General features: G+C 34.2%; 1 protein-coding gene across 1 annotated transcript in view; it reads left to right on the forward strand.

Moving 5' to 3' along the window:
- The first annotated feature begins 1,721 nt into the window (after positions 1 to 1,721).
- LOC150099510 (large ribosomal subunit protein eL34-like) overlaps positions 1,722 to 21,788 on the forward strand; it is a 51,627-nt gene continuing 31,560 nt past the window's right edge. Inside the window, exons 1-2 of the mRNA XM_090403962.1 lie at positions 1,722 to 1,775; positions 1,908 to 1,977. Of these exons, the coding sequence (XP_090260088.1) occupies positions 1,913 to 1,977 (65 nt within the window). The 5' untranslated portion in view covers positions 1,722 to 1,775; positions 1,908 to 1,912. The remainder of the gene's footprint in view (positions 1,776 to 1,907; positions 1,978 to 21,788) is intronic.

A 21,788-nucleotide genomic window follows, 5' to 3' on the forward strand; every position in this document is an offset into this window, starting at 1 on the left:
TCAACTTAATATCAGACCAGGACTCCTCGTCGGCGTGACTTTTACACCTAGATTTTCCTATCATAATGAAATTCATGCTTCCCTTCCTTTTTCGCTGAAGGCATTACTTTCTTCTACTCAGCTACTTATTCTTACAAATCTCAAATGCAACTAACTCGGGATATTGTACCTAAAACCTGTCTTAAAATTCTTGATGCAATTTAGAAGAGCGAGAAAGAGAGAGAGAGAGAGAGAGAGAGAGAGAGATTTGGTTGATCGAAAACCGTTCTGTTTCTAATCTCTTCAGCCTCATAGGCAGTGAGTTTTTGTTGTTTGTTTCTACCGATATTTCTATTGGCGCTGTTCAGTAGAACTAGCATACCTTATTGCCTTATATGCGCTAAACTAACAACAACAACAACATGGGCAATGCTGTCCAATATTCTTGTTAAGTTGTACTACTGACTCACTGAACCTGTTATTTCCATTCATCTTTCGTTCATTCTACCTCGGTTTCGAAAGCCTTTTCCACGAATTTTTTCCTCAGGAGTACACCCTCCATTTCGTCAAGATTATCAAGAGATTACTTTGTTCTTAACCCCAACCAATACACACGCGCGCGCGCGATTTTTTTTGCTACACGTCTTGCAACTTGGTGCAGCAGTGATAATAAAAAAAATATTACACTCTGTTAGTTTTGTCGGCATAATGTAGGCTAAATGCTTCTGAGTCGCGAATACCTGAATCGACATTTTCTGATAACCAAGATTTGATTACAAAACAGTGTCATAACTGAGTGTTGAAGATGATCTCCGTATTTTTGTTTGCATGGTCAATTGCATTAAACAAAACACAAAATGTATATTTGTTTTCATTTATATGCATTCGAAGAAACCGCTTGCGCTTATTGTGTTTACAATTTCTCTGTATCTCGGCGATGATTATCATGTTTTGTATCATGATATAGTTCGCCCACCGATTTGAGGTCCCTCGACACTTCTGCGCATCTCAGAAAAAGAAGAATCCATTCCGATAATAGGGTAATCAGTACGTATAGTGGGATGAGTTGCTTATTATTACCGGTTAAAATTAACTTCTCTTTTATGATTATTGTAGTTAACTATGTTGCTTGTATAACAGGTGGAAAATCTTACCTATAAAGCACGTGATTTCGCGTGTTAGCGACCAATTCGCACGTCCTTCATTTTTTTCTCCCCTTCAGCATGAATCGACTATTCTTGGAAAGACGCGAAGCAGGGACCTGGAAACGGTGGGCGAACTATAGCTGTATCTAATTGGTACAAAAATCATGATATTGTTTAAAATAATCGCATTTTTTTCTGTACATTTATAATTTTATAATAATCACACAACCATTTTTGTTTTCCGTTTTTCTACGCTGTGTGTATACATGATTTTAAAATCTTACTAAAAGGTTGCTTTGAGGAGAATATGTGTCGATTTGATCTGATGAGATGCGTTAAAATGTGTTGTTAAGAAAAATAAACAATGCTGGTGTGACTATGCAGAATTCATAATAAATGAGATTTTAAGAGAAGTATTGTAATATATTTAATTTATGGATAATAAAGTAAATTCTGTATTTAAATAAAGTAATAAAATCATAAAAAGTAGAAATATATTTGTTTTAACCTATATCTGTAAATAATTTACACAATTTCCTTTTTCATTGTATATATTCATTAACTTCGAAAGCGCGCCCTCTATTGTTTATTGCTGGTATGCTTCCCATGAGCATTTGTGTTTCTTAGTAGTAGATGATAGCTGTTTCGAAGGTAACGTTTTTTATTTAATAATCGAAATTCATCTGATTTCGTGTAGTGTGATGGAATGTTATTTTATCGCAAGCAAGTAATTCTTGTTAGTTGGTTTGTAAATAAAACTTATTTTGTACTCTATCCTTTTAGGCAAAATGGTTCATCGGCTAACTTACAGACGTCGCCTGTCTTATAATACGAGGTCTAATCGCAGGAAAATGTAAGTCCTGTACATTAAATATTATATTATATGTGAAAAACATTTTCGAGTTCAAAAATGCCAGTTTTAGAAATTTTACCGTTTTAGACATATTTAGACATATACGAAATATCTACAGTATGGTTTAATATTAGTCGTAATATATTGATTATGATTAATGGAACATTTATGTTTGCAAGGTGGATGAATGTAGGGGAGTGATCCTTTATAGTAAATCTTTTGTAGAATTTTGCTTAACTTCAGAAAACATTAATATGATCTAGAGCTATAGTTAGGATTTTTTTTTTTTTTTTTTTTTGTAATTAAGAATTTTCACCAGAATGGCTGTAGTAGAGCTGTATATATCACTTTCTCAGCATGTTTACGGATTGAATAAATGTTCTGATAATGGTCCTTTTATCATTAGTCATTCTGGACTGTGGCAGCAAGATAATTTTCAGGTTAATTCTTCATCATTAATCAGAATTGGTGGGCCCAGATTTGAGGTCAGTAATGATGAGACTAAATGTTTGTTGGTGTGGGTTATGCTTCTGTATATTGTACTTTTTAGTATCTTGAGAGTCCAGGAAGAGAAGTGAAGCATTGGTGTCCAGTTCTGCTGTAAAGTTCCTTTTTGGGTGCTAGTTTTTCAGATGATTTAAAAACTAAGAGGGTGTCTTGACCATAATTCCTTATCAAAAATATTATCACATATCTCTTCGGTCTTGACTAATGAGCAAGTGCTTAAGGCTGTTCAATATTTTCATAGATAGTGGGGAGTACTAGAGATGGAGAGTTTCCTGTTGCCAAGCCTGAACTTTGTATGTAGATAAAGCCTTGTAGACAAAGTAACTGGAATTTATACAATGCTTTAGGAGTGATATAACTCACCTTTTCTGGTGAGTTTAACTTCCAATAGTGTTGTTACTGATGAATATATTGTGGGAGGAAGTTCATGGCAAGTTTTGATTCATTCTCTATGGAAACATCAAACCTTGCCACAATGTTACTTTTTTTCCCCCATAAAATCAATCTCTTTTGGAAATAAATTATTGTTCTTCCAAGTGCTTTAAGGCTGTAATTTCGATAGTTGATCTCAATGGAATATTTTCCTTGTATATTTTGGGCATACCATAGATGAAAAGATTGTAGCAAGACGTATTTCTCTTGAGAATTTGACTTATCTTCAGTAGGACATTTATAAGTTCGTACTGAATAATTTCCATAATTTTATCATGATAGGTTTATCATGTGTCAAGGATTACTGTGGCATTATCTACTGGAAGAGTAATTACTTTACTCTAATTGCTCTAATATTTTTTAAAAAAAGTGAATTTGTAGTAATATTTAAAGATTCTGAAGGTTGAATAATAAACACTATTAATACTACTTGCCTGCTAAATTTAATCAAATATTTCTACATGGGGACTCATTCCACTGCTTCATTCAGTCCCATTTTTTCCTATAAGAAATAGGAAAATATTAGATATGACTGACAATAGCCTGCTCTCCAGTAGCTGCTATGAACAAAATCATGTGACCTAGTGGGTAGAATGATCCTGGGTCACTGAAAGTGATGTCACCACACATAAGACTAGAAATAAATGCGCTGCCTGTAGAAGATTGGAAATCATTCAGCAGCAAATTTAGAAAATATTGAATTAAAAAAAAAAGGAAACAAACCAAGTAAAATACAAAAAAAGTCCCACATATTATACACATAAAATAATAATAACAACACATGTTATTATTTTGTACACAGCAAAAGTAAATGTACTGATGATAACTGTTAATAATTTCTTCGTTTCTGTTTGTTATGGGTACGAACATTTTTTGGTTTTCTGTTTTGTTCCTCTTGTGCATAAGTATACGACTATTGTTATTCTGTCATATGTTTGGGATACTGTATTTACTTGAATATAACTCACACCCTTGATTTTACTTTATGAAAAAAAATTAAAAAGTTTCGCATATTCCTCGCACACGAAAAAAGTTTAAACACATTCACTTCAGAGTGATAGTAACTTGTTCTTTGTAGTAACAACATGCCTTCCCCAATAGCCACTATACTGCAGATGCAAGAAAAACAAGTAGTTTTATTGTATCACTGAATAAGGTACAGAGACATTTGCAGTCTGTGTAATATATTTATCAATATTAGAGCAACATGTTCCAGTTGCTCTAATATATTTATTAGAGGAACTGGAACAAAAATGGCACTGACTAATGAATCACATGCCCCCTTCCACAGAAACTGCTGTATAGACTCAAGCAAAACCATATGTTGCACTGGCAAACACAGTATCAAACTAAAAGCTATTGTTTTCAGTTAGATGTCTGTGAATCTGCCCACCAGCTCAAACCCAAAGCGGCACCAAAATTCAACTGAACATGTTAAAATTTATTAGCATGTTAAAACTAAGAAATATATAGTGAATGCTGTTATGGCAGTTTTAGATATTATGGAATTTGGTTGAAGAGAATTAGTATTTCAACTCCAAAATTGTCAGATTGCTTTTATCTTTGGGTCATACAATCTTTTGTTAATACCTCGCCAATCATATGCAAGTTTTCATAGCTGCTCTATCTACTGGTCTACCATTGCTGTTTAGTGCTCTGCTTTCACTTCTCATTAGTCATTCGTGAAGGATTGTTCATTATGTATCTCAAGTCATAAATTACTGGTAATTTTTGCTTGAAATAATGAGAAAGATGATAATGCTATTTGGGTAGGATGCATACAAGGAAAATGCTCTAGGCTGGAAATAGCAATAGTGAATAGGAGATTCTTGGTAAGTCATATCCATTTTCAGTTTTTCCTGAAAACTTTAGTTTCCAAACCCCTCATATATCTCTTACAATTTTTTAGCTTTAATTTTGGGAAAAAAAAAGTGTGAGTTATATTCGAGTAAATACGGTATGATCTTCCTGAAAGTAACTTCTTAAAAGATGTTTAGATACAAAAATAATACCTAGCTGTGTCAAACTAAAAATCAAATTCCATTCAAAAAACCCTGCATATATACAAACATGCTAGTCTTGCACTACTGCGAGAACAGATTGCTTCAACACAAACCAGCCTCACTAGTACCAATGCCACCATCAGCTCATTACATTCAGAGCTCTCAGTGATCCTCAGCCCTGAACTTTGCTCCATTCTCTCGGACATTTCAGAAGTATCTGGACAAAAAGGATTCCTAAAAATAAAAAATAGACTAATCAAAAAAAAGTATAATAGTCTGTGCAATTCTAAATCGTAACCAAAAATTCCACCTGTCTATACCATACCATAGTGAATCTATCTTCGAAAAGGTTCAGCAAAGATGTTAGCACCCTAAGCATTGGTCATAGTTTTGCTGTTGCGCTGTATTATGTTGTACATCTCTAAGTCATGAAATCTGTCACTTAGCTCTGAAAGTAGTCAACAACATCACACTTGACGTTTCCAATATCCTAGTCTTTGCCTCCAAAAGGTAATCTATCTTCTGGCCAACTTGCTGCTCTCAGAAAGTTATAAAAGTATTGTCATCACCAAAGTGAATTACTGGTAATGCCACAGTTATTTTTCTTGAAGGAACAAACTTTACAAACAGATAGAAGGAAGTGCTGTGTGTTCTCTCACTCCAATTTTTACACTTTAAACTTTGAAAAACAAGCCATAGTCTCATCCCCCGACCATGGAAGTAACTTCGCCTATGTAAATAACTAATTTTCTTCCTGTTAAACTTGATTTTCTATAGCACAATCACTACAAACATCTCAGCAAAATGACAAACGGCACTTTTATGTTCATAATTGTTCCACCTTCATTATTGGTAATCTACAAAACATTAGTTTTGTCCAGAATATAATAAACGCTATATATTACTTCATCTCTCTTTCTTTTCCTTCTTCAAACAGTAGTCAATTATTCATGTTATTTGTGTATTTTTATTTTGGCAAAGAAATTAAAAGTTCTTTGCCAATGCTTGGCATTGTTTACTTTATGCAAATTAAAGGTGAAGTTGAAAAACTTGAAACTGAAAACTAATAAGTTATATTGCATGCTACTGTGTATTCTGTTACAGTGATTGTTAAATATAGGCATTGATGAAGATGTCATTGGTAGTATTTCTTCACTTCCAGTAATCAAACTTAACATCCAATTTATATAAATGTGCAATGTAGGATTTCCTTTGTAGAAATATAAGCTGTTGGCTGGATGAGTCTGGCTTTTGTATCCACCTCCACCAATAAGCCATGAGTTCGAATCACTGTTTGTTAAATTTCCATTTGTAAAGTTTTTAGGCTGTAATTTTCGTTTATCTAAGATAAAAACTACTTAATATAAAACTACCTGCAGGCTTACTTGGAAGTTTGAAATGGCTTGAAAAAGTACAATGATCGGTCTCTAGTCCACACTTACCTTGCCTAGAGCAGTGTTCCAAATTACATTGCATAACAGATTGATGCACCATGACGGTATAAAGCTGAGTAGAAGTATTTTGGCTTATACAGATGTTGGTCCATTAAAATTGATACTAGTTTTACAACCACAAAAAGTACTGGTGTTTGGTACTTGTTGACTGCATTTCTACTATTTTTTTAATGTTTTTGGACTTTTGTGTCATGATTTGTTGTGAAATGAACAAATTGCTCATTTCACTTTAAATGGTCAGGTTAGTAACTATTATAATAACAGAATTAACTCACGTCAATTATTCTTTATTTGTAGAATTTTCACCTGAGTATCACAGGCATCATCAGTACAGATACAAGGCTAATTAAACAATAACTGTTATATTCACCAAGCACCACCTAAATAGCTAAGATTAAATTTCCTAAATTTATTTAATTATTATTATATTTATGGCTATTTTTCTGCTTCTGTTTAGGAGTGACCCTGTTTAAATGTCATTAGCTTTTTTACTCACAGATTCTTAGGGCATTGTAGATGTATATTTACCAATAAATATATGTAGCATAAAGGAAGAGAAATTTACACATACCTTTTTTTGGGTGCTGTGGCTTTTCTTCTTTCTGTGATGTCCAAACTACTGTGTGTGTGTGTGGGGGGGGGGGGGTGTAGGCAATGTAGGAGAATTAAATAGAAATGAAAAAAACCCGGGTTTTTTGAATAATATATATATACATATATATTATATTATTAGGGATGGGCGGAGCATTTTTTTATATTTATATAGGGTGGGAAAGGGCGAAGGGGTTGAAAACAGCAACTGATTTTTAGAGAAGGGGGTTGACGGGGGTGCGGTCTGTTTCGACTATGCTTGGTCGTCATCTGAACACATGAAGTGGATGCTATTTAACCTTTGTCAGCTTTATTGATAATGATGTTCGGGTTCCTTTTTAGGGATAATAGGGCTTTTTGTAAGTTGTGGGTGATGTTTGGTTTTATTATTATTTTACTGTTTATGATGTTGTTAATTTTGTGGAATATTGTTTCTTTGTTAGGGTCATACTCTAATTTCACTTGAATTTTGGTAATGATGTCTCTGTTTTGTATGTATTTTGGGGATACGCCAAAGTTTAGTCCTTTGCTCAGGACGGTGATTTTGTCGGCTGTGAGGTTGTGGTGCGATAGATTGATGAAATTGTTTTTTTGTGGGTTTTAAGGTGGTAAGATCCGAAGGGTTGGAAGCAGTGCAATTGTTGTATTAGGTGTTTGTTAGTGCATACCATTTCTTTGCGTGTCGAGCTTCTATTAAGAGCGTGTAGTAGTTGATGTGAAATTGTGTAATATCCCAAAAGACTGCCCATTCGTTTGGGGTCAGTAGCGTTTTCAATCGGTTTTTTGTTTTGTGAATGTATGAATATGCTTGTTGCTTCTTTTTAAATCTGTTGTTTATGGCTTGTTTTATGAGAGCATGGGATGCCTGGTAGCAATTTTTTTTGTTGCCACGTACTGCTATGAATTTTGGTGTGATGTTGTGATCGAGGCATTTTTTGAGGAAAGTTATGTGTATTTTTTGTGCGGTGTATGTTAGGATGGTATTTTGGTATGTACCTTTTGTAAAGTTTATGCACTCATTGAATGTGTGTACAACCATGACATATGTTTGTGTTGGTATGTACGTTAAGCGAATGCTATTTTTAAAGGTGTTTTTGTGATCGAGGAGGGGGGGGGTTGGTGGGGAGGTTATGAGTAGATTATTAATTATTAAATAATAATTTAATAATTAAAAATAATTTAATAAATAATTTCTGGCACGTCGACCCGTCAGAAAAATCTCCACTTTCCTAATGTCTCCAAAGGACAAGCTCCCACATCTCAGCTATCCAGGTGTCTACCATATTCCCTACTTGTGTGGATTATCATATTTTGGACAAACAGGCTGCTCAGGTCCGGTTAGAAGAACACCAGTCGTACATCCAGTACCTTGAACCCGAACAGTTCTGGAATTGCAGAACATGCCATCAACACTAGACATAGTTAAGTGGAACAAGACAAAAGTCACTTAAATATAAAGAGCCAATAGGCTTCATTTCGTCGATATAAACATTGTTTAAATTAAAGGGATATTAAATCTTACATTGTTTTAAAACCGAATAAGAAACTCAAAGATTGGAATCAGAGTTTCATGCCGCATATAGTATAATAAACTATAAAAGTATCGGCGATTACTAGCGTGAGCTAATGCAATAAGTCCTAGTATGTAGTACAAACTCAGGCAACTGCTGCGAGTTGCCTGAGTTTGTACTACATTCCAACACCCACCTGCCTACCCCAGCTTAAAAACACTTTGCCTCTCCAAAAGACACATCTTCTATCGAAGATCAGCGACCATCTTGGCGAACAAACTGCGCTCTTGTGCTAATCTGAGCAGTTGTGCACTGCTCTTTCCTGTCCATGTCTTGATGTTGTCAAACCATGATATTCTTTTTCTTCCTCTAGTTCCTTTGCAATCAATTCTTCCTACCAAAATAGTTTGTAGAAGTTGGTATTTGCTGTTTCTCATGATGTGGCCAAGATATGTTTTTCGTTTCTTGATTATTTGTACAAGATGTTTATCTTTGCCAATGGATTTTAAGACATCGTCATTGGTAATTTTTTCTGTCCATGATATCTAGCATTCTTCTGTATAGCCACATCTCAAAGGCTTCGATTTTCTTGATGGTCGTTGCCTTCAATGTCCATGTTTCAACTCCATAGAGCAGAATAGACCACACGTAGCATTTCAGCATTCGGCATCTGACTTCCATGTTTAGGTCTTTATTGCAGAATAGTGTTCTCATTTTCATGAAGGACTGCTGTTCAACTTCAATCCTTGTCTTTATATCTATTTCTGGATCCCACCATTCATTAAGCCAGCAACCAAGATATTTATATCTTGACACTTGATCAATATTTTTTCCATTGAGTGTCAGTTTCATTGATGAGGCTGGATGTTTGCTGATGATCAATCATGTATTTTTCTCGTTGATGTTTATATTTATTCCCATTCTTTGGCTTTCTATGTATACTCTGTCAATGAGTTTTTGGAAATCCATAATATTATCTGCAATTAGCACGGTGTCATCTGCATATCATAGGTTGTTAACAATCTTTCCATTTATTGTGATTCCCTCTGGACATTCTTCCAATGCTTTTTTAAAGATTACCTCTGCATATATGTTGAACAGAAGTGGTGAGAGCACACATCCTTGTCTCACTCCTCTTTTGATGTTAATATCACTGGTGGTAATGTTGTCTAATTGAACGGTAGCTGACTGATTCCAATACAGATTTGTTATTAGTCTTATGTCTTGTTCGTCTAGCCTTATTTGTTGAAGAACTTCTATTAAGTTAGTGTGTCTGACTTTGTTGAATGCTTTTTCAAAATCTATGAAACACATAAAGACAGATTTCTGTTTTTCTATGCATTTTTGTATCAATATTTGGGTACAGAAAAGGGCCTCTCTAGTACCAAAATTATTCCGAAAGCCGAATTGTGTTTCACTTAGAGTTTCTTCACTTTTTCTATAAATGCGATTCTGAATTACTTTCAAGACACATCTACCACTTTAAAAAACCACCCACCATGTCTCCACCCTTCATACAGTTCCAAAACAAAACACTGACAGACACTTTCCTCAGGCCATTTTCATCATAAAAAAATTCTTAATATAACATGAACACATAAAGTAAAAAAAACAGTAATCACGAACAAGAGTACAGTAAAAAGAATATTTTCCAAACCACTTAAAGAAACTCCACTAAAAAAAGCATGAAAAACAAATAACTCGCTAAAAAACTTATGCTATCTGCATAAGTTTTTCTTTCACAAGTTGGCACAATGGTTCCTGATCTTCTGCTTAGGGTAAACTGGTCACCATAATGTCATCACTTTCTATGACATTGCGATCATGTGTGAAAGTAGGTTATCATTGTATATTTATACCAAATGTTATGCTGCTAGAGATGTGAAGTGATATAGGTTGTCACCAAAAATTTCCATAAATATTGACATTGAGAAAATTTAAGTCAGTAATGAAAGGTTACTGACTTATCTTTAAATAAGTGTGTAACCTTTTTTTCAGAAAATGGGCTTATTCTTATTTATTTCAGACAAAAAATGTAATGGATGTAAAATTTGTAAATACAGATAAGTCAAGATCACTATGAAAAAAAACAACAAACAAACAGCATTTCTTAGAAGTACAATCCACATACTTGCTGGTCTGGTTGGCTGAATGGATGGTGTACCTCCTTCCAACCGACAAGCTATGTAGGTTCTTCATATTTGACTTTTGGATGTGAATATTTGTGAATGTCTTTAAGTGGTTGATAAATTTTATCATCTTGTTTGTGACCACCTCTAGAGCAGGATTTCTGAGTTACCTAATTCTCAGTTCACTCGTGTTTTAATACAATATGCTGTAGATTTGCAGCTTTTCCATGGATTGAGATTCACTTAAAAAAATTCTGCTGACATGTTTGACACCAACTTCAATCAGACTCTGGATTGTTAATAGGGAAGTGGTAGATGGCATCATCAAATTCCTGCCATGTACCCTCACAAGGGGTGTACAGGATATGATAGTACTACATGAAAAATTTACATCATTACTAACTTCTTATCTACAATTTTCCTCCAAATCAGTCTGTTGCCTGTCAAGACTCCAACATTATCAGATCTTATATTTCTGTCTTCTAAGTCACTTTTTACCATATCAATCCACCTACATCTTGGTCTTCCTCTGGGTGTTTTTCCTGCCAACCTGGCAGAGAACACTTGTTTTGCTAATCTTTCCTCTCCCATTCTGTTTAAGTGACCATACTACCTGGGATTAACTCTGCTGATGCATTCCTGAATGCTGACAGTGTCAAGTTCTTTCCTGCTATCATCGTTTTTAATGTGCTATTGCCATTGATGCCATCTGTTCATGCTTCTAATCTTTCTCAGGACTCTGATATCTGTGGTCTTTAGTCTTTGGTCAAGTGTTTTACTTCTGACCCAGCTCTCAGATCCATAAGTTAAAATTGGTTTGAACACTGTCTTGTATACATCTAATTTAGTGTTTTGACTAATTTCTCTTTTATTCATATAAATTTATTCAATTCAGCTTTGTTGATTCTGTTGTCTATTTCCATATTTAATTTACCATCTTCACTAAAAAATCATACCTAAGGCTGAAATGTTTTGCTTGTTCTATAGGTTCACTATTCAGGATACAGTTGATGTTTTCAATGTGTCTGCTTACTTTCATTGTCTTGGTCTTGTTATTGCTCACTTTCATATCATATCTATTACAACAGTTATTCAATTTAGTCAGGGAATCTTGCAGACTTCTATCAGATTTATTTAGCAGTATCGCATCGTCCTAATAAAGCATAGAGCGGAGATTAACATCTCCAATTTTGATATCAGGTTTAATACCACTTTCTTTCATAATGTGATCCATATAGATAATGAATAACAGAGGGGATAATGTACATCCTTGTCTGATGCCTGATTTAACATTAAACCATCTTCCTGTACTTCCTTCAATTCTAACTGCTGACTTGCAACTCAAATAAAGACTAAGTATTGCTTGATATAATGCCCCACTGACACCATATAACTGTAGCATTTTGAATAGCTTCTCTCTTGGTACCTTGTCATATGCCTTTTCCAGATCTACAAAACTTAAATACAGATCTTTGTTATATTCCCATGTTTTCTCAACTATCTGTCATAAAGTGAAAATCTGATCCTGAAAGCCTCTATTTGGCCTGAATGCATTTCTTTTTCTTCACCAAGATTTTCTTCCACAATCCTTCTCAACCGTTTCTCAAGTATACTTGCATAAATCTCATCAGAAACACTCAGAGAAATACCTCTGTAATTCTCACATTCAGTTTTATTTCCCTTTTTTATGTATGGGTACTATGAGAGCTCTACTTCAATCATCTGGAATTCGTCCCTCTGACCAGGCCCAGTGAACTATGCAGTGTAGCCACAGTAAGACTTTTATACCTCCATACTTGAGCATTTCTGGTCGAATATCATCTACTCCTACTGCCCTTCCACATTTCAGGCTTTTGATGGCTTTTCTACTTCAAATATGGATATGTATTCCTGATTGCATCCCTGTTGTGTTTTTTACTAGTGTGCTATCATTGACTGTTTCATTTAGCAATTTTTCAAAGTAATTACTCCATACTTAAAGGATATTTTTTTCTCCAGTTTTCATGTCAACTTTATCATCTCTAATTCCTTTTACAGCACTCTTTCCTTCATTTTGGACCTTCTTCAACAACCTCCAGAATATCTTGTCACCTTGATATTTATTTTCTATGTTCTTACCAGTCTTTACCTGACTTTTGTTTAGCTAGTTTTACACAGTGTTTATCTTTCTTACATTTGTCTCTGTATTCTCTAAAAGCGCAAGCTGACTTATTTGCCAGGAACATTTGATATGCTTTCTTCTTTTCCTTCATTGCCTCCGTAACTTCCTATGTTGTCCACCATGCAGTTCTGATTATTCTATCCTTGCAGTCAACCTCACCAATTGCCTCTCTGGCTGATTCAATCAGTGTTTTCTTCAGTGCTTACCACTGAATCTCCAAGGTTTGGTTCCCATTCTCAAACTCTTTCATTTTTTCTTGAATAATGTTTGTGTATTTTAGTCTAAAGTTCACATCTGAGAACTGCCCAACTTTTATTCGTTTTAATCCTCTCTTACATGTTTTTTCAATATGAAATTGAATTTTATTCTGCTCAAGACTAAATGGCGATCCCTTCCAATTTCAAATCCTCTGGTGTCCTGCACCAGGGAGAAAACATCATTATCAACAATAACATAGTCAGTGAAGCTTCTTATTCCTTGCCTCTTCTCTCCATGTGAATATGTGCACATTTTTATGTTTTATCATGGTGTTAGTAATAACCAGTGCATGTCCTGAGCAGATATCCAACAGGTATTTGCCATTTTTATTAGCTCTGCTCTTTTCTCCAATTTTCCCAATATATTTTTGTATGTCTGACAATCATTTCCTACTCTATTTAGATCCCCAACAAGGACCAACTTTTTCTTTTTCATTGCATCAGTTGCTTTCTGTAAAGCCTCAAAAAATTCCTTCACTTCTACCTTAGAACCTTCTGTGGGACTATAGGCACAAATAAGTCTCATTGTCCAGGTCTCTATTCTGATATTTGCCCACATCACTACTTGAGACTGCCTGCCATTCAAGAAGATTAGCCTCGTATTTAGTGTTGGCTACTTCCTTGATTGTCATTGCCTGAATATAACATTTTGTATTTATTGCTTAGAAAGAGTTCACCAGTTTTTGTCTTTTTTGATTCAGTCATCAAAAAAATTGATGACTGAATCTATTATGTCGATCTGGTATATCTAATTTTTCAGCTAGCTCCATTTCTTTGCCATTCAGGCTTCTTATGTTGATAGTACCGATCTTGAACTCTGGTGATGTTGTTGTGGGTGCTTAAGGGTCAAAGCTGTATAACTGAGAGACCTCCACATAGCCTTTAAAGGAATGCGGAGAACCGTCCAGGGCTTCTGACCTGATGTCCAATCTTCACCTTCTCGTGGTGCAGCCTGTTAGGTATCTGCCTGGATACTGAACGAATGAGGATGGACTGGCAATTTGGGATTTAGCTGACTAAATTGTATTCTTATTGGCTTAAACCAAAATATAGAATCCTGGTAGATGTTATCTTTACAAAATACTGACAGTCATTCCTAGTTTCTCACACATTTTCCACTGGAAAAATGCAAAAGCTGGTATTTTTCAGCTCTCTTTATTGGTCTGCACGAAATAGCTCTAATGGAAAAAAGTTTCAATTTTCACTAAAAACAGTACATTTGTGGATTAATTTCTTTAGACTGATCTAAATACAAAAAAAAAATAGTGTTTTTGTATTGTTTCTTGTTAGTATAATTGCAATTACTTCCCTCTGATAACTAAGAAATCCACAAAACCACGTGTTATGTCAGTTGCATCACTGGAAATCACATCACAGAACGTTACACATATAAGAAATCTTCAAAAAAAAAAAAATAATAATAACAGCCCCACAAACAAAAGATAAAATCAAACACTGCTAATAACACCAGGCATGTAATCAAAGGACAAAAAAAAGTAATAAACATTAGTAAAACTGCCTCTAGGGGGGGGGGTCAAATGTTTTTACCACGTTACCAATGTTTTTATTCCATTGAAAGTATCTTGATTTGAAATTTATTGTTAGATTTTTATAATTTTTGATAATATCTTCAGCACATTCTTATACCATTATAATAGTGATATGCAATAATTGGTTTAGAAAAATGTGCTAAATTAAATGCACACCATAACTGCTGAGTAGCCATTCATCTATGCTATTTAGTTTTAATATGTGCAGACAGATAAGAAATGACAGCTTTCATGAAACTGTTGTATAAAGATGTGCATTTATTAATCAATTTATTTGCATAACAAATTATGAAACATTCTTGAATTAGGAAATTTTACAGAATGTTTAATATTTATTTAAAGAATTGTTGCAGAATTTCTGCTTTTTTCATCTTGCTTATTTGTTGTTTATCTGTTGGTGATCCAGAGTGAAAAATGTCTATAAAGAATTTCATCTGTGCAAATAAAGCATAGCTGGGTAGAAGATGATTGCTCTTGGAATTTAGTGGTTTGATGCATCAACTCTAGTCTAGACTGGACTACTATTACCACCACCTACCTCCATGATGTTGACTCCTTAGAAATGAATCAACACTGAAATTCTGATGAATCTCTAGAACACACCATATTCATATGCCTCTGGGAGATTTGTAGTGCAGTTTACCATTTATGTCTTCCATGCGAAATCTGCAAGGGTAAAGCATAGATTTTTTATGCACATTTCAGTTGGCAGCTGGCCCTCATTAATCATAGTCCTGACTGAGTATTTTATAGCATTCATGGGAAACATAAGATTAACTGAATTCTGTATGCCAGATTGCAGTGTGCTATACTACAGCTCAATGTATACTTTATATCCTTATCTGCTGTGTTTTCTCTGTTTTGCAAAACGTGATATGCTGGATGCAGTTAATGTTATCATATGAGTCCATTTAATTTTAAAAGAGTCAAATGAAAGCAAATACCAGTTTGTATTGTTGCATTTTGAATCATGGCTGCTTTTCCATATTTAATTGAATCATATTTTTATGCAGTGAGGTATAGCAAGTAAACTTGGCAATGATTTCTCCTTGTCACTCACCGAAAACATGAAAGTTCATCATTTTGTAAAAATAATCAAAGTTGCTTTTTTTGTGTGAATGATCTAGAAACTATAGCAGTGTTTTAATAATTCTGGCTAGAGATTCATTTTGACCAGTTTTGGTTTTGAACTATTAAGGTATACTATGCAAAACAAAGGATTGAACTTGTTTTGAGTGTTGCTCATTTGTTCCAAAGGCCACTTCAAGATCAATACTTATTTGAGAACCTTCACGAAGAGAAATAGATATATGTATTGCTAGAATTTGAGCCATTGTGTCTTTAATTATTTCTTTAATTAAGAAGTCAATTTCAAAATATCTTTTGAAAACAGTTAGTATTGTTAAGTGCTATGTGGTTAAAGTTCACAAACCATGATTTTATTCATAAATTATTTATATCGAAGGGATGTTTTTACTTGCAAAGTTAAAGAATTCCATTGCACTTCATGTTCTGTTCTTGTTTTTGTTGCACACCTTGCTGCCAGCATGGTATTTACTGTGATTGGTGTAGGTTTGTGCTAAATTAACTGCATATCATAACTACTAATTAGCTATCTAAGCTGTTTAGTTTTAAATTGTGCAAACATATTTTTAAGCCGTGGGCAGGTTTTGTAAGTTTGTTTTCAGAGAAAGTTCTTATCTATTCAAAAAGGAATATAAGATTTTCCTCAGGTATTTTTAAATCCTGTTGGAATTCTCTCAATTAATTCCTCTGCTTTCTTTTTCCTGGTTATCTTTCTTTAGGTATTGATAATTAGTATTGCTGTTTATAGATGAAAGTTAATATAATTGAGGCTTTTGTTTTATTTTATTTATTTATTTGTTGACACTCTTAATACATTTTGAAAATTATTTCCTGGAAATAGTTTTACGAATATCCATGTCATGAGGATTCAGACTCAAATTCTGTTAGTGACAGATCAGATTTTATTCACTTGGCTTGCATGAGCTGAGTATAAAGAAATGCTTTAATATGCAGTATGTCTACTCTACTCTCTCTCTCTCTTGCATAACTTATATACAGTCGTACCCCGAAGTAACGCGGTAGGTGGGACCAACAAAAAGCACGTAAGTCTAATTTGCATAACTCTGGGTATAATTTCGCATGTAATTTATATATACAAACATACAAAATATTAGTTAATTGGGACCAAAGGTTTACAAAAACACTTATATTTTTAAAGAAATACTGTATAATCATAATTGTAGTTTTTCGTACATAAAAAAAAGAAAGTTATTTCGATGTCAAGTTTCATAAAATCTAATAGATTTGTCTGACGGCATAATGTCTTTTTCTTATCACGAAAATTTCTTCATAGCAAGCTAATGATTTTTTTTATTCCTTACTTTGTGGCTACAATTCATTCCGCGTTAGAATCTGTGTCCTCCAAAATCTATAAATCTTTCTTTTATGATTGTTCTTACTGTGGATTCCTGTAGATCGAACTTCTTTACTACTCATAAATTTTCATTCTGCCTTCAAAATCCTTAATAATGTTGAATTTTGTTTCCAAAGTCAATGTTTTTCTTTTCTTGCTAGCTGTAGAAGAATCGGACGTGCTTCCTTTGGATGACATTATTATTTTTTATGTGATAAAATTTTTATCAAGAACATAACATTAAACAATCGCAAGGTTTATAGACTATAAAAATCGTGTATGAATTGAGAAACACGTGCAAAACACGTCGGTGCTTGTTCACAGCATGTGCGACACTAGCGAATGCGTCTGGTGCTGGAAAGATACGACTAGTGGTGAAACGGGACGGGAATACATACATAAAAAGAAATTGCGTAACTCCGGATTCGTGTAAGTCGGGGTATTTGATATTCTACTACAGGCTATTGGTTTGAATCCTTCTGTGGGTATGTGGATGTCGTGTTGTCTTTCGGGTGGGTGATGAACTTCGTTACGATTTGAGACTGCTTATTGGAAGCTTGAAGTGGTGTAAAAAAAAGTGCCATGTTTGGTTTCTAGACTATATAAAAATACAAATAAATGTAAAAAAAATCCATGGAACAGAGGTACTGTACCTTTTGTTGGTAGGAATTACATAGAAAATAAAAATTACTGTGACTATACTTATCAGTTTTTTTTTTTTTTTTTTTTCCTGCTAGATGTTAAAGAAGGAAGCTTTGTGTGTGTGTTTAAGCAACAGTGAGATTACGTGCAAACTTTGGAATTATTTTATTATTCACAAATCAGAAGTCATAGTCAAAAGATGTTTGTATTGAAGAGATTTAATATTGTTAAGTATGCTGAGCCAGCTGGGTTGTCTAAGTGATTAGTGTATCCATTCTCCAACCAAGAGGCTGTGGGTTTGAATCCTGCCATGAGCATGGATGTTTGATTGTCTACTAACACTGTAGAAAGGGCATCTGCAACTCTACCACTTATTCTAGCAAAAGACTTCATCCCCAAAACCCAATGAGGTACTGGAGTGACCATATGGTGTCTTTTGACATCTTGTGGATTACTGTGCTATGTGGTTGTAGTGCACAAATCATGATTTTATTCTTAAGAAATTATTTATATCAAATGGATGCTTTATTTGCAAAGTTTAAGAATTCCATTGCACTTGATAAGTGTTTTTGTTGCTGTTTACACACTTTGCTGCCATCATGCTATCTACTGTGATTGGTATAGAGTTTGTGCTCAATTAATTGTATGTCATACCTCTATCACCTACACCTCTGTCATACATAGGTGTAGCTATCTGTGCTGTTTAGTGGTAATTGTTAATGAGTTCCAACCAGCATGTAAGTTTCAATAGTCGATAGTCAAAAATTACACGTGCCAGGCATTCAGAAGCATTGTAATGCTGAAATTACATTTACCAAATTTTGCTTTTTAGATTCTTTCTTTTAAGATTACACAGTGATCAGCATTCATATTTATGAATTTAGGGACACAAAACACGTGTTGAAAAGATTATTTTACTGATTAATAATAAAATAATAACTTTACGTTTCGACCCCTGTATTGAGGTCATCTTCAGAAGGATACAGGTGTATAAGAACAAGCTACATGCTGTTGCACTCTATACAAGTAAATAACATCTACGTTGTTAACTTTTTCTAAGTCTATCTTCGACCGGTTCCCGAGTTAGTCGATCTCTGGCACAGGCAAGCGGGTTTTTCGTCTCGTAAACTCAAGAAAATCGACCGTAGTACCCACATTATTTCAGACGGTGACATATCTTGTTAGGGTTAGGTACCAAGAGATGGCAGCACTTGTTTGCCAGCCTCTTCATCAGTGGCTGCTATAATTAGTGATAGACATGGGCCAGCTCTCTCTGATTGGCTACCAGTGGAGATTGAACTGCCCACTCAGTCTCCAAAAGCTAGATAGGGTATAAAGGCCTCGCCTACTCCCTATTAGGGAATAAAAGGCGTTTAGTTGATTTTTTTTTTTTTTTTTTTTTTTTTTTTTTTTTTTTTTTTTTTTTTGAATGAACAAAAATAAAATAAAAACTACAATAAACTCTGCTAAAGTCCTCACGTACTAGGATTCTTCTGGAATTATACAGTTTATATTGTTATATTACAATTATCTTCTGGATTTGTACAGTACAGGTTGCTATTGAATGTTCAGGAGGAAAAAAAAACACTTTACTAAGTCTTCTTGTATTGAGATTTTTCTTTGTGGTTGCTATGAAGGTTGTAGATAGGTCCTCCACATTCTTGGAATTGTTAGACCATCATTTTTATTCAGATTCAGATCATGTTTGAGCATTTCACATGCTTCCTTGAATTTCCGCTCGAACCAGGTTTTGGTGTGGTGTAGGGACTTGGTGCCTTTCCAATCAATTCTGTGGTATGTTTGGATACGTGGTCAGAAAGGCCAGTTTTTCCAAAATGGATGTATTTTATGTGGCGTTTGTGTTCATCCTTTCTGATTGGGCTGGTTCGCCCTGTTTCCCCTATGTACGTATGTTACATGTGCATCTATTTTGTACACCCCTGGGTGGGCTAAGTGAGGCAAGGGATCCTTGGAAGAACTAGTAGGTGTCTTAATTTTGTCGGGGGTGGTTTAAAGGTGGTTTTGATGTTGTATTTGTCTAGTGTTCTGTCTATTTTTTCTGAAATGTCTCTAACATATGGTATAGCAATAGCATTCTTGAAATCTTTTTTGTTATTAGTGGTATCTTTGTGGAGGATCTTGTGAATGGTTTTTATACTGTATCCATTTTTTATAAAGGTATGTTTGATGGTCTCATATTCATGGTTAAGAGCTTGTTCATTTGAACAAATGGTTTGAGCTCTGTGTTTAAGGGTGCTTATGACCCCTTGGTGATAACAAGTTTTGTGTGTGTAGGTTTGCGGTAAACTGAGAAGGAAAGACAGCCTGAAGGAAGACGTGTGACATGTGTGTCTAGGAACGGAAGAGAGTTGTTTTTTTTCAATTTCAATGGTGAATTGGATGCGTTTGTGTTGTTTGTTCAGGTACAAACCCCCATCTACAACCATCATAGCAACCACAAAGAAAAATCTCAATACAAGAAGACTTAGTAAAGTGTTTTTTTTTTTCCTCCTGAACATTCAATAGCAACCTGTACTGTACAAATCCAGAAGATAATTGTAATATAACAATATAAACTGTATAATTCCAGAAGAATCCTAGTACGTGAGGACTTTAGCAGAGTTTATTGTAGTTTTTATTTTATTTAATTTATTTATTTTTTTTTCACTAGAGGGCAGGCTAAGAAAAAAGATTAGTTAACAACGTAGATGTAATTTACTTGTATAGAGTGTAACAGCATGTAGCTTGTTCTTATACACATGTATCCTTCTGAAGATGACCTCAATACAAGGGTCAAAACATAAAGTTATTATTTTATTATTAATCAGTAAAATAATCTTTTCAACACGTGTTTTGTGTCCCTAAATTCATAAATATGATTGCTTTTTAGATGTTTTTGGTATTCTATATGGAGTTTGGAGGGGGTTTCAAGACTTTCAAATATAAATGCTGGTTAACTGTGTGACTTGGTGTCCTCCACCCTCCCCAACACACCTTTGTAGTTTGGTTTTTATGTGCATATGGTCTTTAGCTACATATTAATTCTTGTCATTTGATCAGTATTAGTATCTCAACATTCATACTTATACACAAACTTTAAACATTGATTACAAACAACTGAAGAAACATGAAACATGTCATCCATGTAACAACTTTGTTGAGATGCATTCATAGTTTCCTAGAGGAATTATTTGATACCTTTGGATCATTGTGTGAAATCAAATTATAAATTCAATTGAATCAACTCACTTTGATGAAATCACTTTCATCAAAGTGAGATTTTTTTTTTTTTTTTTCTTGTATCCTATTAAGCAGCTGTTATTTTTTAATCAGTAAATGTTCTCAGTAAATTCACAAGAATGTGTACTTTTTGCATTTTCAGACAAACTAACTTCTTTCAAGATAGCAGTTACTTGCTTAAGGAGTTCTGGGTGCTCTTTCCTTATTTTGTTCTCTACTCTTCTCTGCAGGTTGTTGAATATACAGGCTAATGCCAAAAATCATCTTGATTAAGGTGTTCAATCAATGAAAGAAAATTGGCTCCAAATTTGTGAAAAGTTGAAAATGGTCGACTTTGAAACCCAAACAAGTTATGTAGGATCCCAACAATTGATATTTTTAATGAGAGATATTCTTGATAGATGACTGTAAAACAAAATTGGTTCCATTTTTTTATTTTCATCCCTTCTGCCTAGGCAGCCTTTAGAAAATGAGAATGCCTTTTTTTTTTTTTTTTTTTTTTTTTTTTTTTTTTTTTTTTTTTGTTGTTGTTGTTATTGCCTCTTTTAGCATATTTAGTATACATTCACCTACCAAAATAATGTTTTTTTTAGGATTATGAGTGGTGTGCCATGTGACAGTAGCAAATGGAAGAGTGAAAAAATGGACACCTAAAAAATTAATGTTTACTTCTTAGCCCTTTCTTCATCCACTTCATGGCATAGGCCCTCCATTTTTTCTTCTTTGTCTCTGACCAACATTTCACTCATCTTGATATCATCTCTCCATCTTATTCTCTGTCTATCCCTCTTCCTTTTCCCCTTTCTTGGTTGTCATTCCGTTATTAATCTTGTCCTCCTTTTGTCTCTCATTCTCCCTACTTGACCAGCCCATTTCAATTTGAATTTTTTTATC

Source organism: Typopeltis vanoorti, chromosome 14, assembly GCF_054136105.1.
Source record: "Typopeltis vanoorti isolate ZY-2024b chromosome 14, IOZ_Tvanoo_1.0, whole genome shotgun sequence".
NCBI lineage: Eukaryota > Metazoa > Arthropoda > Arachnida > Uropygi > Thelyphonidae > Typopeltis > Typopeltis vanoorti.